Source organism: Zalophus californianus, chromosome 2 (assembly GCF_009762305.2).
Source record: "Zalophus californianus isolate mZalCal1 chromosome 2, mZalCal1.pri.v2, whole genome shotgun sequence".
In the NCBI taxonomy this organism is placed as follows: Eukaryota; Metazoa; Chordata; class Mammalia; order Carnivora; family Otariidae; genus Zalophus; species Zalophus californianus.
In genome coordinates this window covers 20,742,307-20,759,201 of record NC_045596.1, presented here as the reverse complement: position 1 = coordinate 20,759,201, position 16,895 = coordinate 20,742,307, and the positions used below count along the sequence as shown (strand labels likewise).

General features: G+C 42.8%; 1 protein-coding gene across 3 annotated transcripts in view; it reads left to right on the top strand.

The window, feature by feature from the left end:
• The window catches only part of SEL1L3 (SEL1L family member 3), a 100,853-nt gene that overhangs the window by 18,466 nt on the left and 65,492 nt on the right, over positions 1-16,895 (top strand). For 2 of the 3 annotated variants that reach the window (XR_003520943.1, XM_027599805.1), the window contains exons 3-6: positions 5,880-6,006; positions 7,645-7,766; positions 8,335-8,450; positions 11,000-11,058. Coding sequence is in view for 2 of the 3 variants with exons in the window: in XM_027599805.1 (XP_027455606.1) it covers positions 5,880-6,006; positions 7,645-7,766; positions 8,335-8,450; positions 11,000-11,058 (424 nt within the window). In the remaining variant the exon portion in view is untranslated. The remainder of the gene's footprint in view (positions 1-5,879; positions 6,007-7,644; positions 7,767-8,334; positions 8,451-10,999; positions 11,059-16,895) is intronic. The other variant, XM_027599806.1, reaches the window with a different exon arrangement.

Genomic DNA, 16,895 nt, shown 5'->3' with positions numbered 1-16,895 from the left:
AGATTTGTCTAAGGTCACATGGTTCTTCATGATAGAGCTGAGATTTGAACCCAGGTAGTTTGGTTCCCAAACCCCACATGTAACTATTAGCCTATACTGCTGAGGGATGTCATGAAGCTATTTATTTATTTATTTATTTATTGTCATTCATTCATTGAAAAAAGTTGCTGAGCAGTCCTTATATGTTCAGAGCTTTGCTTTTTTCTTTTTCTTTTTCTTTTTTAAAGATTTTATTTATTTATTTGACAGAGAGAGACACAGCGAGAGAGGGAACACAAGCAGGGGGAGTGGGAGAGGGAGAAGCAAGCTTCCTGCAGAGCAGGGAGCCCGATGCAGGCAGGGCTCGATCCCAGGACCCTGGGATCCTGACCTGAGCCGAAGGCAGACGCTTAACGCCTGAGCCACCCAAGCTTCCCAAGAGCTTTGCTTTTTTCACAGAGGAGCTGACTTTTGAACAGAGAGTCTAAGGATGAGTAGAATTCTCATAGTCAGAAAAGGAGTAGGGGGAAGGGCATCCAGGCAGAAGGGAAAGCATGAACCACAGCGCACAGAGGAGAAAATGGAGCCTTGTGGCAGAATGGCGATGAGCCTGCATCCCTCGATGGGAGGGGTGGCAAATAGGTTTCATCTTGCACGCCAGCGGGCTTGGGGGTGGCCACCTAGATCATGGTATTGAGAAGGATTCTGAGGCTGAGTCTGTGCCTAGTGAGAAAGAGTGGTTGGCGGATCGATTGCCAGTGTCCACCACAGGGTGGAAATACAGAGTAGCAGCTTCATGCTCTGTTTGTTCACCCAGGTAGAATGTCAGGTGTGAGTTGGACGATTCAGGAAATTAGACTGGAAAAGCGGGTTGGGGGCTACACTTTGAAGGCTCTGAAATGCCATGCTGAGGTGTATTAAACATTCTGGCCTGCTGTCCATCTATATGAACATTTTTCTGATCTTGCCACTTACTTCAGAAACTGGGGAACATGGCAGCTTCCTTCTTTCCCACTCTCTCTTCCTTTCACCAAAAATCCTTCTCATCTTCAAATCCAATGGATTAGAAGTGTGATTTCTTATAACAAAATTCCATTACAACAAAGTCATGGAAGGGCTAAGTCAGATAGGGGAGCCAGGCTTTACCTGTCTCTGTGAAAATACCAGTTGATGCGGTGAGACTATTTAAGTCAATGACATGATGATACTGTTGGTAACTATGAGGACTATGTATTTGGCGCTTTTATTAAAAGAGAGAGAGAGAGAGACTTAGTTCTTTTTTTCCCTCCAGTTAATCACGGTGGTCTGAATTTCTCAGTAATAACACCAATTAATGCCTTGCATCTGCATGGCCCTTTATGATTTTCAGAACACTTTTTCCGTGCACATTGTCTCATTTAATCCTCGTAATAGTCCCATGGGAAAGAGTATTATTCTCATCCTTTCTTTTCAGGGGAGAAAAACCAAGGCTCAGCTTGTTTCAGGGGAGTCCAAGCTTTGCTATGCCGCCTCTCTGAAATATGCTAATACAGCCCTAACCCAGGTTCTAAATTAGAAAGGAATACTCTTTTTTTAAGTTGAATTTTTACTGATGTGAATCATCCTGTTTTCCCCACTGGACTTTGCCTCTTTGAAGCAGATTGAATAGCCGCAGAGGCCCAGGGCGGGGAGGCCTCTGAATGTGGCTGGCCCCAGCTCCTGGCCTGCACGGCAGTGCTCAGACTTTGTTCTCTGCTTTTTAGCCTAAAAAGGAATACATGTACCTGGTAAAAGAAATTCATATAGTGTAAAAGGGATTGGAGGAAGAGTGAGCTCCCACCCACCCGTTCTTGTCTTTTTCCTAGAGGCAAACTCACTCGCACTAGTTACTTGTGTCTCCTTCCAGAAATGTTCTCTGCTCCTATAAGCCTTAAGTTGAGAGCCCCTCTCTTCACACACACATGGGAAGACACTATAAACTCTGTCCTGCACTCATTAACAATACGGCAGAGATTTTTCTATAGCAGTGTATGCTACACAACCTCATTCTTCTCAGTAGTTGCTTAGCATCCTGTTGCCGGACAACCCATAATTTATTTCACCTGTCCCCTGCTGATGGTCATGCAGGTCATTTCTAGTCTTTTACTATTAGCAACAAGGTTTCACTGAACATCCCTGTACACGTATCTTTGTGCACACCTACAAGTATGTTCACAGGATAAATTCCTGGGAGTGAAATTTATTTTATTCTTAACACTCCTACTATTGAATATTCCACTGACTTCCTTACTCGCCCACTTCACTGCCTTGTATCCTTTGGGGGAAGTTCTGACCTAAATCATACTTGCTAGAAAATTGAGTTTTAGTTCTCAGGCTTTGGTTTTAAAGAAAATGAAACACCCGAACACTCCTGCCTTTTAATGTCTTGCATTTGGAAACCACTGTTGAGTTACCTGCACTCTAGCTTTCCTTCTCCAGGTTGGAACATCTTAGCTTCCTTTCCTCCTGTTTCCACTTACAGACTTACAGTCAGTTACTTTTTGCCTCAAGACTATCTGTTCTCCACAAATGGGCTGAGGTCTCAGCTGCACCATTGTGGTTGTGTTTGAAGCACGTTACATGGACGTGGGACTGTGTCCAGAGCAGGTATCCATGTCAGGGCTCTGATCACTCTGCTGACCTGGAGAATGGGCTACATGACCGAACCCAGCCACCCCGCTCAGAGGTGATGTTCAAAGTATTTAACAACCAATATTAGATAGGGTCTCCTTGTCAGGCTCCGTAGGCGCTAGCCATAGTGCTGAAGCAGGATGGTCCAGGAGGCCCTTGTTGAGCCAAGCTCTACCCTGAAGGAGAGCCTGGATGGGTAGTGGTGGTGGGGTCCTGGAGGGTCAAGACAGCACCCATCTCTTTGGGAAGACCCGTGAGATGTGATGTGGTTTAATAAGAAGTCCATTGGTTTGTAGCGGGAGACCAGCTTTGAGTCATACCTGAATCTCTTATTAACCATGCAACCTTCGGTGAAACACTAACATTTTTCTTGTCTCCGAATGAAGGAGTTTGTGCCATACAAAATCTAATGCCTCTTCTTGCTCTAAAATTTGAAGAACTAAAACAAGCAAAACAGTCAAGGTGGTGGGTTCTAAATCTGAACTGCCTTCCTGGTATTTTATGTTTGTTGTAATGATGCCTTTTTCCTACCTAATTTCTTCATTCAAGATTAGCCAGAGAAATGGATTTGGGGGAAGGGTCTGAAGGAAGAGAGACTGTGATCTGATTTGGGCAGCATGGGACACATTACAAAACTGTGAAAAGAGTTGAGCAAGAGAGAGGCAGGTTCAGATCCTGACTTGGCCATACTGTGCCCATTTGTTCGTTTGTTCGTTCGTTTGTTCGTTCATTCATTCACTCATTCCCTCCATATTTATGGAACTTCTATCAAGTGTTGGGCACTGTTCTGGGCTCTAGGGAAGGGGTAGTGATTGAAGTAATGTCCTTGTTCTCTTGGGACTTACATTCTAGAGGAAACTGGGCAAGTCTCTTAACCTCTTTGGACCTAAACTTTGGAGTTAAGTTTTCCTACCTGTAAATTTTTCATGGAGAATGATACTGGTGCTGTTACCCCCCATTCTAGTGCCCATGACAGCCATCGCTAATCAAGCATGGTGCTCCAAGCAGCCACAGTCACTTAATAGAAAACAAGCCTCTATGTTATCCTGGGCTAGCTGAATTCTAACATCCTTTTCCTGCTCTGAAATTTCATTCTTATTATTTCTAAGTAAATGGGAAGGCAATATTATACTGAAGGAAAAATTATAGTAAAACTCCAAATCATAGAACTATTCAATCTGCAGATTTTACAAGAAAGCCGCCATCGCTTTGGTTTTGTTGGGTACAAAAGGTATGTGTTTTTGTAAAATTTATTTTAGATCTTTCAGTCTTATACTTTTTTTTTTTCCTTCCACATCTTTTGCTGCAAGTTCTCCTGCTCAACCCGCTTTACTTTGATCCCTGGAAAAAGGAGAGGCTCATCAGCATTGACTTTTAACTCCTTTCACTTTGGAAACCTCTTTATTAAGCCTCCTTTTACTGGAGTCAGGTTGGACAGAATCAAATCCTGCTCCTTTTGATAAATATTTCTACTGCACACTGGGTAACTCAACAGCAATCACTAGCAGAAGGCCTCCTAGGGGGCTAACGTGGCCATCTGGTCTTTTATGTTCCACTCCACACAGTGGAAGCAAAACCAAGGTTGGGCCGACAGCAACTGCTTGGTGATTTTCTCCCTGGATTCCAAAGACACCCTTGCAGTATTTCCATTTCCAATCCCCCAACCCATCTCTATAATAAACCAGCAAGACTAGTGTCCCCAAATTGAGCTCAAGTTGTAAAAAAAAAAAAAAAAGTTTGCATTGTGTCTGTTGGAATTGATAACTCTATCCTTCTGAGTCTTCCTTCAAATGCCTCTCTACCTCTCACCAAACAGGGAGATTTGTGGACACTGGGGACAATTTGGCTCTATTTTATTTAATTCTATTAGATATACTCATAGGGGTCTGAGATTATGAACACTTTGCTCTTGTGATTTCTAAGTTTTAATGAACCAGAGGTACCTTTCTCTCTATAATAAGATATTTCTCTCCATTGAGGAATGAGAGCTGGGGTCTCCAATATCCCAGGCTGAGGCTCCCTTAATTTGTGCCAATAGAGGCATTTGGTGACTTGCTTAGAAGTTAACCCTTCCCTTTCCAGGAAGCCCAGCAAAATAGATGATTTCCAGCATTTAATCACAGACATAAGAGCATTTTAAGAAAGAGAAAAGAGTTCTTTATTCTTTAGTTGAATTCAGTGATCTTTTTTTCTTCCAAGGGAGGAATGGGTATGGAAAATAAAAAAAAAATAATTGTGGCCCCGTTTAAAGCAGTAGGTATTAAATATAGATGAGATAACTCAGTTCTCCTTTTAAGACTTGTTAAGGACACCCCATCTTCTCTAGAGCCACAGAATTCTCCCACATTTGCAAAATAAAGAGAAAGGCTCCCTAGTTTAAAGGGGTTTGGTAGGTCATTTTTGCATAGAGTAATGTGTGGAGTATATTGGAAAGTCTGCACAGAAGAAAAAAACCTGTGCACTTCTAAGAGCATGGATTCTGAAACCACACTGCCTGAGTTTGAGTCCCAGCTCCACCTCTTACTATTCAGTCCTCTCTAGGGCTCAGTTTTCTCATTTGTTGAATAGGCATAATAATAGCACCCGTTTCATAGACAGTTGTGAAATTAAATGAGATCGCTACTGGAATGGTATGCTTAGCACATTGCCTGGCACATTCTGTGTTATATCAACGTTAGCTACCATTTGGGCAGCTGTGCCTACATTTCCTCATCTGCAGAATGGGGATAATAATGAGGATTAAATGAATCTCTGTAGGTAGCTAGCTAGCTAAATGATATATAGGCCTAGTCACAGCAGTGTGGATGGGATCCAGGGCTACTCACATGATAACTGTTACTACTGTCGCACAAATTCCAGATGTTTTCCTTAGCACTGGAAGGGCAGCAGGTGAAATGGTTAAGAACCTAGAACCCGAGCCTGAATATAAAATCTGGCTCTACATCTTATTAGCTGTGACCTTAGGTGAGTTATCTTGCCTCTATGCCTCGGGCTTTTCATCCATAGATTGGGACTCATACTACAATCTCCTTTACGGGGTTGCTGTGAACACAAATTGAGACAGCTCTCTGTAAAGGGCTTAGCAGGCGCCCAGCATATAATCGGTGTTCAATAAACGTTCGCTGATATTTTCAGATGCTTTCTTGTAACTGTTTGATTGGAGCTGGGGAGAGGGTTCCAGGAGGAACGTGATTGGGGAAGCAGGGCTTTTCTGGAGATAATTGAAAGGCAGGTGTTCTTGCTGTTCGCAGATGTGGTCACCCTCCTGGGCTTTCTCTATGCCTCCAGTGGAGAAAACACAGGCATTGTGAAGAAGTTCCCAAGGTTTCACAACCGAGAGCTGGAGGCCACCCGACGCCAGCGGATAGATTACCCAGTGTAAGAATGGGCAGATGACAGGGGCTGGTGGGGCAGTACTCTGTTTAATCTGAAGACCAGGGCAGGCTCGTGGAATCCCTTAGGAGGACACACCGTGGTGATATGCTATGGGAAAATGTGGAGATCCACACCGCTTAGACAGAATTTGTGGTCCAAAGCGTTCCCGAATTATTCTTGCCATTAGCAGTCCTCAGTTTGCCTTGGACTTTCTGTGCTGGTCCCAGGAATGTCACGAGCAGGGGAGCAAGGTGTGGGAGCCTGAGGCCTTGCAAGCTTTGGGGTGCAGCCAGCCGTAGCCAGCACACACCGCTGCTTTTGCTTTGCTTTTTTGGTCTTGAAAGATTGGATGAGCTGCTTGAAATCTCACAACTTCTGATCTCCTCCATTGATTTCAGCAAAACCCAGATATATTTTTTTCCTTCTGCTGAATTGAAGATGCTGAAAACAGTTCCTGGTTCACCTCAGACTGGATGGATTTAGCAGAGTGATTTAATTCTTCCCATGCTGCTGGCTGTAGAAAGATCTTGACTCACTTTACTGAGCGTATGTTCTTGCTAAGCTTCCTTGTAATAACTTATCTTCATGAGCTTGCTCAGCTGGGTGGGTCAGGAGGGAGCTGTGTGGCACCATCTGTTTGCATATCTTATCAACTGATTCTGAGGCCAGATTAGAAAGCCCAGAAAATTCTAAAGGACTTGTTTGGATATATCCCCAAAGAACTCGGGGCCACGGCCACGTTAACCCAAACTGTGAATTGCTTACTGGAGTCATGGCGAGAACTCGGTACATTTGTTTTGACCTTGATTCCTTTTTGACCTGCAAAATGCAGTTACTCCCAGCTCCCCATCTTGGAACTGCTGGTCACTAACACAATGGGTGGGGCGTCAAGCAAGCGTTCAGCAAATATTTGCTGAGTGATGGATGGATCACACTTCTTGGCTAAATGTGTCCTAGTTAAGTTCACTACTGTTATTTTATTCTCACCCCACAAATCACAGATGTACAATACTTTTTTCAACTAAAATAGCCCCGGTCCAGAAATGGAACAATTAGATTAGTTGTTCCATATGGGTCAGCCGGAACTGTGATCCTGAACAACCTAATGTGTGCATTAAAATAGTATCTACGTGTCCCAATTAATATATAGCAATGCCATTTGCAGATTATGACACTTTTCTACCTTAAGGCTTTTCTCTTGGAAGGAAACAAAATTGCTCAAAAAGCCCTAATTATGTTTTTTTCTTTTAATCATGGAAATTAGAATAGCTTCTTATCAAATCACCTCTTATTAAAATCCAGATTTTTATTTTATGTCTGGCTTTCTAAACCTTAATCAAGAATTCAAATGGCAGGCATGTGAGATTCTCCAAGAGGCACAGAAACAGAGTTTTTGGTGCAAGGTACAATGTCTGCTAGTTTTGTACAGTGATTCTTAACTCCTGTCTTTCACAGTTACTATAACTACCTCCTTTGTCTCAAAAATCAAGCTTTGCAAGCTGATCTCCCATGATGAACATGAAGGCAAATTCATCCCTTCATTGGAAAGAAAGCAATTTACTTGGTCATTGTTAACTATAATTACCTGTTCTTGGATGATATCAATCTGCAGATTTTTTTTCTTTCTCCTCACTCTTGTAGGTTTACTGTTTCATTGTGGCTTTATTTACTCCATTATTGCAAGGCCAGTCTCTGTGGGATTCTGTACTTTGTTGATTCTAATGAGATGTATGGCACACCGTCTGTATTTCTCACTGAAGAGGGTAAGTATGAAACTGAACCTTTAAAATGATATGGTAGTTTTCTTGTGCTCCCTTGGCAGACATGTCTGGAATTAAGAAAGATACCATCAACGTGGCAGTTCAGTGAGAGCTATGATTTTTAAATGCGGATTCTTGTCAACTTTTCTTTTTTCTTTTTTTTTCCTCCCTGGAAGCTTAAAACACATGTCTTCTTTAGGAAGGGATCCACTTGTGCGTTCTTTTGTTGCTTTTTTCTTGTTTGTAGGGAGAAGGCCCACGTTCTGGTCAGAGAGCTCCTTAGGACAATTGTCAGAAAGGTGCAGTGACTTCGTGCCATCCTCAGTATTTTTTTTTAAAGATTTTATTTATTTATTTGACACAGAGAGATAGACAGCGAGAGAGGGAACACAAGCAGGGAAAGTGGGAGAGGGAGAAGCAGGTGGAGCAGGGAGCCCGATGCGGGGCTCGATCCCAGGACCCTGGGACCATGACCTGAGCCGAAGGCAGACGCTTAACGACTGAGCCACCCAGATGCCCCAGTCCTCAGTATTTTTTTGTCGTTTTTCACGAGCTTTAATTTTCCTTGTAGGCCACTTGCATATCCAAATGCATCTCGTCAAAGGAGAAGACCTTGCTGTGAAAACGAAATTCACCATGCCTCTGAAGGAGTGGTTTCGACTGGATATCTCTTTTAACGGAGGCAAGGTATCTGTGCGCACGCTCCGTGAGTCCCTCCACGTTAGACATTGCAGTAAAGGCAGGGAGCAAGGGTGCCTGCAAGAGGAGATGTGTGGTAAATGATAAACTCTTTACAACTCTACACTTCTTCAAGCAAACATTTATCAATGGAAGTTTAAATCATAAGAATCCCATCCCATCTAATTAACTTCTAAAGTGCTTCTTTCCACCATATTGTGAATGACTAAATAATATAGCCTGCTCTATGTCCACAATTATCTGAGCAATTCAGGTTTTTTCCTCCCCCGAGGGAGATAGGCTTTGTGGAGATAAATGTTAAAACAGCATCGGTCATGTTTATACAGTGTTATCAGATCTATGACTTTTTCTTTTTTTACAGGAAATTTATTGGCTAGTTCAGCCAAGAAATGGTTTGACTGTTTTTGGCAGTTACACAATTGCTGACATTTGGCATTAACCAAATAATAACCAACAAAACTAAGTGATCATTCTGGTGGGACAGAGGGGATTTATCTGCTTTGTACTATAAAACACTGCACAAAACTGCTTCAAACTCTCATAATGCAGATTTTATGGATTATGGCGAATCTGTTGTTATAATGGAAGACCACTCCATTTCTTGGCATATTTGATGCCGACATGCTACCTTTTTTTCTCATTATTTTACTTCCTCATCAGCTTGTCTTATTGATTTGTGATTTTCCGGTAACAAAAGTGGAAGAGACCTGTTGTTTGTCGTATGTATTAGATAAGACACAGGCTTCCCTTGGTGTTTATGTCTATCACATTTCCTTCTCCTGGAGAGAAAAGAAATCAGGTCATTCCTTGTTGCCTCCCTAAAAAGAGTCTGTAACAGGTTAGCTGGGAATTTTTTTGTATGTTTGTTGGTTTCCTTTACAATGTGAGGTGACCTAGCTGTGGTCTGTTGTCCAGCTTCCCACTTACATAAGGATTATTATGGCATTATATGGCAGCTTGGTTGCTGCTTGCTCCTGAGGTGAAGGTCAGCTCAGTACTCTGTGTCACTTAAGCGGGTATCAAATCATCAGAGCAAATCACAGATTTATTTTGCACCTTATGTATGCAAGGCTCTTTGCTCACAGAGCTTATCAACTATTTATGGGAGAAGCGTTACGCAGGTGACAGGATATCATAAGGAGAGCTTAATTACCAAATGATTCATACTGACTCGGGGAAGAGAGGTAGCACTTCATGCTGGGATGCTCGGGGAAGGTTTCACAGAGAAGGTTCCTACAGATTGGGTGGAGTTGAGATGGAGAGGAGAGGAGGGAACATTTTAGCACATCACTGGGGGTTAGCAGATAAACCAGGCTGGGGTGGAAATTTGCAGGCTGTAGAAAACTAATAGAATTAAAAAAAATGTCTTTAGGGGTAGCATGTGGACAATCTTGACTATCAAGGAATCTGGATTTTTATTTGCAAGGTGGCAGGGTGTCATGGAAGATTTTCGAGCCAGAACAGAGTTAATCAAAGTAGTCTTTTAATTAAAGAGATGAATTTAATTTAGCAGAGTATGTTGAGGTAAGGATTAAAAAGACCAGATTGGATGGAAAGAAAAAAGAAGTAGGGTTGGGTTTTTGTTGTTGTTGTTTGGTAGACTTTTCCCTTTTGTCCTGCTTTCTTTCCATCTTATCTCGTTTTCCTAACATATTTATAAGTTCCCCAAAACCGTATTATTATTTTTCCACATGACATCCGCCTCTGTGGTGGGACTACCATACTCATTGCTTTGACTAAATGGACAAGTGACTTAAAGCCAGTGGCTGGTTTAGAGAAACAACTGATTGGAGTCATTTTCTTCTCTAAGCCAACATGTTGCCTATGGATGAATTGGGTTGTTTTTTGTGTTAGTTTGCCTCTCATAGACAGTGTTGTAGCCACACCTTTGAGACCCTCGTTAGCTCAGCACATATTTTCTAAACCCTTGCTCGGTGCTAGCACTGGGGGTGGGAGGGGTGGGGGGAGAAGGAGCCCCTTAGCTCAAGAGGCTTATGTTGTAGTAGCCATCGAAGACACAAGAAGAATGCGTGACAGCTAACAACATTATCAACAAAAACATCGTCACTGTTGAAAAGACAATGACGATTCTCCATGCTTAGGGAAAGAGAGTGGGGAGCAGCAGTGCATGAAGAACGCTCAGCACCAACTTGTTTCTCCCCTGAAGGCTCTCATGGAATCAAAGTAAAATTTCATAAGCCTCTTGTAGTATCTTATGCATTTCCTTCTCTTCCTATGCCACAAAATTTTGAGCACAAGTACACCAAGCAAAGCTGTGGCTTATAGCTTGGAAATATCTGAACCCCACTGGGGGAAACTGCATGATGGCTATGGTTACCATGTGAAGTCATTTGGAGAAAGTAAATTTCTTTAATCTTAAAATGTACACAGGGCTAGTAAAGTATTACTTTTATTTCTGCAGAAACGGATCAGGTGAGAGACTACGCAGCCCGTTTTATGAGTAATTTATACCTAGGACTGTATTTATGATGTGAAGTGTTGGGGCACAATTGATCTTGTGTATTTTTCCCACACAGGTCGTAGTCACCACCAGCATTGGACAGGATTTGAAAAGCTACCATAATCAGACCATTAGGTAAGTGCAATATTTTCTTTTTATTCAACATGATGTTGGATAAGGATTGAGAAGTCGTCGTACGTTAGCCCTCAACCCTAATGTTCTTCCCACACCCCCTTATTCAGCTTTGGAGCATGGACTGTGTCTGGTCTGCCCTATAGCCCAGTCTTCGCACTTTTTTTGTTTTCCACCTGCAAACTCCCCTCTCTTCCCTCACAACATTTTTTTTCTAAGAAGAGAAACTATTCCTCTCTCCAGATCTCATTGTAAATCCTTCCTTTCATGGCACTTGATAATTCATTTTCTTTGAAAATTATCTTCTATGAAGGATTCTGAAAAATAAATCAACATAGTAATGTTGCTTATTGAGAACGGTTGGTAACTTTGGCCTAGGATAAAACATAAAAGCAGACAGTCTTCATATTTATGTTTATAATCTAAATTTGAAATGCATGCGAGTATTGGTATTGGTGTAACTTTTCATCCTCATGTAAGCATTCTCCACAAGAGTTACAGAAACTGAGAACTGGGTCCTTTGCCTTGCGTTTCATAATTTTTATGCTTGCCTCTACACCCCTGTCTAATAGTGGGGTTTCTAGGGGCAGAACCATGGGGCAGTCTCCTTTGGGAACTCGGAATACCTCAACATAACTAGATTATATATATATATATATATATATATACACTCAAATGCTTAAGAATAAGTGTAAAAAAACCAGAAACAAAAACTACCAGCTTTGTATGTATAATTTATGTAATCATGTATAATACACATGTACCAGCTTTGTCTGGGTAATTTAAAAAAATGTATCAGGCACTTTGGCTGGGGGCGGGGGTCTCATGTAGCTACTTTACTACAGCAAGCAGGAAACTGTCTCTCCGAACAGACTCGTTCCCTCAGACTCCTCACACAAGCCAGATTTTCTTGGAAACCAATTATTGAAGAAAGGAACACCAGGAGAGATAGAGACAAGGGAACGGAGCGGGGCATACACCCTGCTTTTCTCTCTCCCCCCCACCCCAGACCCTCCCCTCCCACCATTCCAGTTTACATTTAAGTCATACTGATGGCCTTCAGGCTCTGGACACACAGAACAATTCTTATTTTCAGGGCCGGATTAAAGGATTACAGTTATAAGGAAAGGCTAAAGAGGTGTTATTCTTTAGCCTGCAAAGAGAAGGTCAGGGGTGATGTTAACAGTTGTATGGGAACAGAGAGGCTGAGGCCTGAGAACAGAGGGGAAGTCTTAAAGGGGGCCACGTGGACTAAGACCAGTCGGAAAGAGTTCAATGGACATGAGTTTTGTTGTAGAACAGAGTTCAGGAATAGGAGAGGCCTGGGAGCTTGGAGAAACCGATGATGTGTGGCTCCTTTGGGAGCCTTGTCTGGTGGCCCGCTCTGCACAGTGGGCCCCAGGGATAGAGGGTTTGTATTTTGGGGATGTGAAGTCTGGAATAATACCTTCTCCTTTCTCTCCGGATACCTACCCCCGAGCCCAGGACGTTTTTGGCAAAAGATTGCTTTCATAGGTTCTTTTTCATTCTTTGTGTAAAAGCTTCCTTTCACCATACGTCCTAGTGACCTAGATGCTGGCACAAGTGAATTGCAGATGGAGAGATCACAGGGTGATCCAGGCCTGCGCCTGGGATGCGGGGAGAGACCTATGCCTTCCACATAAAATTTAAGGAGGTGCCAAAAAACTCAGTAATTGTATTAGTTTGCTAGTGTTGCTGGAACAAAGCAGCCCAAGCTGAGTGGCTTAAACAACTGAAAATTATTGTCTTACATTTCTAGAAGCTAGAGGTCCAAGGTCAAGTGTCAGCAGGGCCGTGCTTTCTCTGAAAGGTCTGGGGAAAGAGCTGACCTGGGCTCTGAGCCTGCCAGGCCTCTCTCCAGCTTCTGACAGCTCCAGGATTGTGGTGGCAGGGCCCCAGTCTTCGCAGCATTTTTCCTGTTACTGTGTGTGTGTCCTTCATATTTCCCCTTCTGTGAGGACACCAATCATACTGTATTAAGGGCCCATTCTGCTAGTATGGCCTCATCTCAACTAATTACATCTGCAATGGCCCTCTTTCCAAATAAGGTCACAGTCTGAGAGTATGGGCGTTCAGACTTCAACGTATGAATCTGCGGTAGGGGGAATGACACAATTTAACTCCTAACAGTAATCATGATAAATGACGTTTAATATAATATTGTAAGAAATAAAAATTAATGTAAGGAATATACAATGAACAAAAAATAAAAGTTTTAAGTAAATACAGAATCCCTGTGATCATACAAGATTCCAGAAAGGAGGACCGATTTTCAGGTACAGACCAATTCGACATTCCACATAAAACATTGAAATGGGGGCACCTGGGTGGCTCAGTCATTAAGCGTCTGCCATTAAGGCTCAAGTCACGGTCCTGGCGTCCTGGGATCAAGCCCTGCATCGGGCTCCCTGCTCAGCGGGAAACCCGCATCTCCCTCTCCCACTCCCCCTGCTTGTGTTCCTTCTCTCGTTGTGTCTCTCTCTGTCAAATACATAAATAAAATCTTAAAAACAAACAAACACTGAAAGGATCCCTGACCTGGTAATAGAGGCAGTCCCCAGACCCAGGAGTGTTGCTGGCCACCTCCTCAGCTGCCGTTCCTGTACTCCTGGGACCTCACCCATCAATAGAAGAACTGAAGATTTAATGTCGGGCTTACCTGGGATTCCTGTGGTTAGATATTTGGAATCTCATCCATCAGAGAGATCTTAGAGTGGGCCAAGCCAGTGAACTAAACACCAGATATTTCAGATGGTTATAGGCATTCTTTTTTACTCCTTGTTGTCATGTAAACATAATGCTGTCCCATCAAGGTGGTGTGGAAAGATCAGTAATTAAGTGCTCGGAAGTGCAGTGCTCCACACAGATGAAAGGCTGTCAGTGACCCTGGGTGACAGGTAACAACTTTAGGCCTGTACAGTGTTTATCCTTCATTCATTTATCCAATATACACTCATTCATCCAACACCTCTACCATGTACTTGACACAGTGCCGGACTCTGGGAATAAAATGACGAACAAAGAGAATACAGTCAGTCCCTACTTTCAGGGAGAAGAAAGAAAGGAAGGAAGAAAAAGAAAGAAAGGAAGGAAGGAAGGAAGGAAGGAAGAAAGAAAGAAAGAAAGAAAGAAAGAAAGAAAGAAAGAAAGAAAGAAAGAAAGAGAAAGAGAAATGAAGGAAAGAAAAAAAGAAAGGAAGGAAGAAAGAGAGGAAGGAAGAAAGAAAGAAAGAAGAAAAAGAAAGAAAGAGAAAAAGAAAGAAAGAAAGAAAGATCAGTGGGGGAGACAGATCTTAAATTCATAAATAAATATAAAATTACAAATTGTGGTGAATTCTGGAAAGGAATCGAATAGGATAGTTTCAGAGGATACTCAAGGGGGTCAGAATTTACAGCAGATCCCAAAGAAGTCACATTTGAGATGATAATTACTCTAAGGGGGGAGAGGGATGGCTAATTTGAAGCTCTTAAGTTTCCCTACTAAAGAACTGTCGAGCTGGAGCTGTTTTCTAATTCTGAGTGAGATTTATTTAACAACCTCGGAGATTTGTTTGGGCTGCCGGAGCTTGGCAGTTATAAACCGAGGCGGTCTCCTATGTCCAGATGAGAGTAAAGATAGTTTGCCCGTGTCTGAGGTTTCCAAAAGTGACGGCTTAGGCTTTGGAACTGTCTAGCTCAGCTTTTATGTCTGTGAAATTGATGATCATCAAACAGGGCACACACGGTACAAGGAAGTGCTTGCAATCTTTGTGCAGCCACGGAGGGGATTTTAGAGGAGAAAAATCTAGAGGCTCTGAGGTGGATGGAGAGCAGGCTGGAGAGATTTCCTATTTAGCTCTTCCTTTTGGGTTCCCAGACCCAATTCCAAGATGCAGGAGGGCTTCCCTCCTACCCACACCAAGCAATTCTGAGACACCAGCAGGGTGTCCAAGAATTCAACTCAACTCCACCACTATCTTCCCAGAGATAGTATCAGATGCCACAGGGGAAGGGTCAGTCCTACAAGATGACCCCCACCCCCACTTCAGACGCCAGTTACAAGCCCCAGACTGGAGATTAGAGGTTCCAGGGACCTCCTCCTAAGGTTCTTTTGATTTGCTAGAGCAGCTCCCATAACTCAGGGAAGTACTTACTTACATTTACCCGTTTATTAAAGGATCTGATATAGGATACGAATCAACAGCCAGGTGAAGAGACATGGAGTGACGGCTGGGCAAAGGGCACAGAACTCCCATGCCCTCTCCAGGTGTGCCACTCTCCCCAGCCTCCATGTGGTCACGTCACCAACCTTGAGGCTCTCCCCCAGTCCTTTAAGGTTGTTTTTATTTTTAAGATTTTATTTTATTTATTTGTCAGAGAGAGAGCACAAGCAGAGGGAGTGGCAGGCAGAGGGAGAAGCAGGCTCTCCGCTGAGCAAGGAGCCTGATGGGGTACTTGATCCCAGGACCCTGGCATTGTGACCTGAGCAGAAAGCAGATGCTCAACCGACTGAGCCACCCAGATGTCCCAGTCCTTTAGGGTTTTCATGGAGGCATCATTACATAGTCATGGTTGACTAAGACATTGGCCATTGGCTGATTCAACCTGCAGCCCTTCTCCCCTCCCTGGAGGTTGGGGAGTAGAACTAAAAGTTTCAGTCCTCTAGTCACTTCGTTGGTCTGCCTGGGAACCAGCCTCTGCCTTTGGGTGGAGTCAGCTTCTTTAATATAACAAAAGACATACATCTTTACTACTTTTCAACACTTAGGAGGTCCCAGGGGTTTGGGAAGCATTGTGAGCCAGGAACTGTGGACAAAGACCAAATATATATTCCTTTTTTTTTTTAAGCTTCTATTTATTTATTTGATACACAGAGAGAGAGAGAGAAAGTGAGAAAGGGAACACAAGCAGGGGGAGTGGGAGAGGGAGAAGCAGGCTTTCTGCTGAGCAGGGAGCCCGATGCGGGGCTCGATCCCAGGACCCTGGGATCATGACCTGAGCTGAAGGCAGACGCTTAATGACTGAGCCACCCAGGTGCCCCAACCTTTTTTTTTTTTAAGATTTATTTTTTTTGGAGGGGGGGAAGCACACATGTGCGAATGAGTGGAGGAAGGGGCAGAGGAGGAGAGAGAGAGAGAGAGAGAGAGAGAGAGAATCTGAAGCAGGCTTCACACTGAGTGGAGAGCCCGGCGCAGGGCTCAGTCTCACAACCCCGAGATCGTGACCTGAGCCGAAATCAAGAGTCGGACGCTTAACCAACTGAACCACCCACGTGCCCCCAAATATATATTTCTCATAAGCCACGATGTTGCAGTTGTATTATGATAATGATAAAAAAAATTACAATCCAGTACCATAGGGACCAAGTAATTTGTTGATTATGAAAAATTCAGTTAAAGCAAAGATCCATTTAAAAAGATACTTACCATAAACATTTTATTTTAATTAGAAAAACAGAAATGTACATTCATCTACCAATCTTTCCAGATAGGGCCTTTCCTTTGTTCCGAATCTACCAATTGGAGTTCCCTGTGGTCTTTCTTGCATAAACAGCACCCAATTCTTGTTTCTTACAAATGGAAAGAAAACAAAGATCCCTGTGAAACTATCAAAGCCATCTAGATATATCTAGATTTCTTCCATTTTTTTCGAATCTTTTACTGTTGTCCTAATTCCACACTTTTTAAGCAACCGTTCTTTTCTGAGTCAACCCAAAAATATATTCAACTTAATTGTTACAGAATGAACAACGCTTTCTTCCCAATCCATATTTTATTGAATGACATAATAGTTCATTAAATTGTATAATTACAATGACCATACAATTGGCACTGTCAGGTT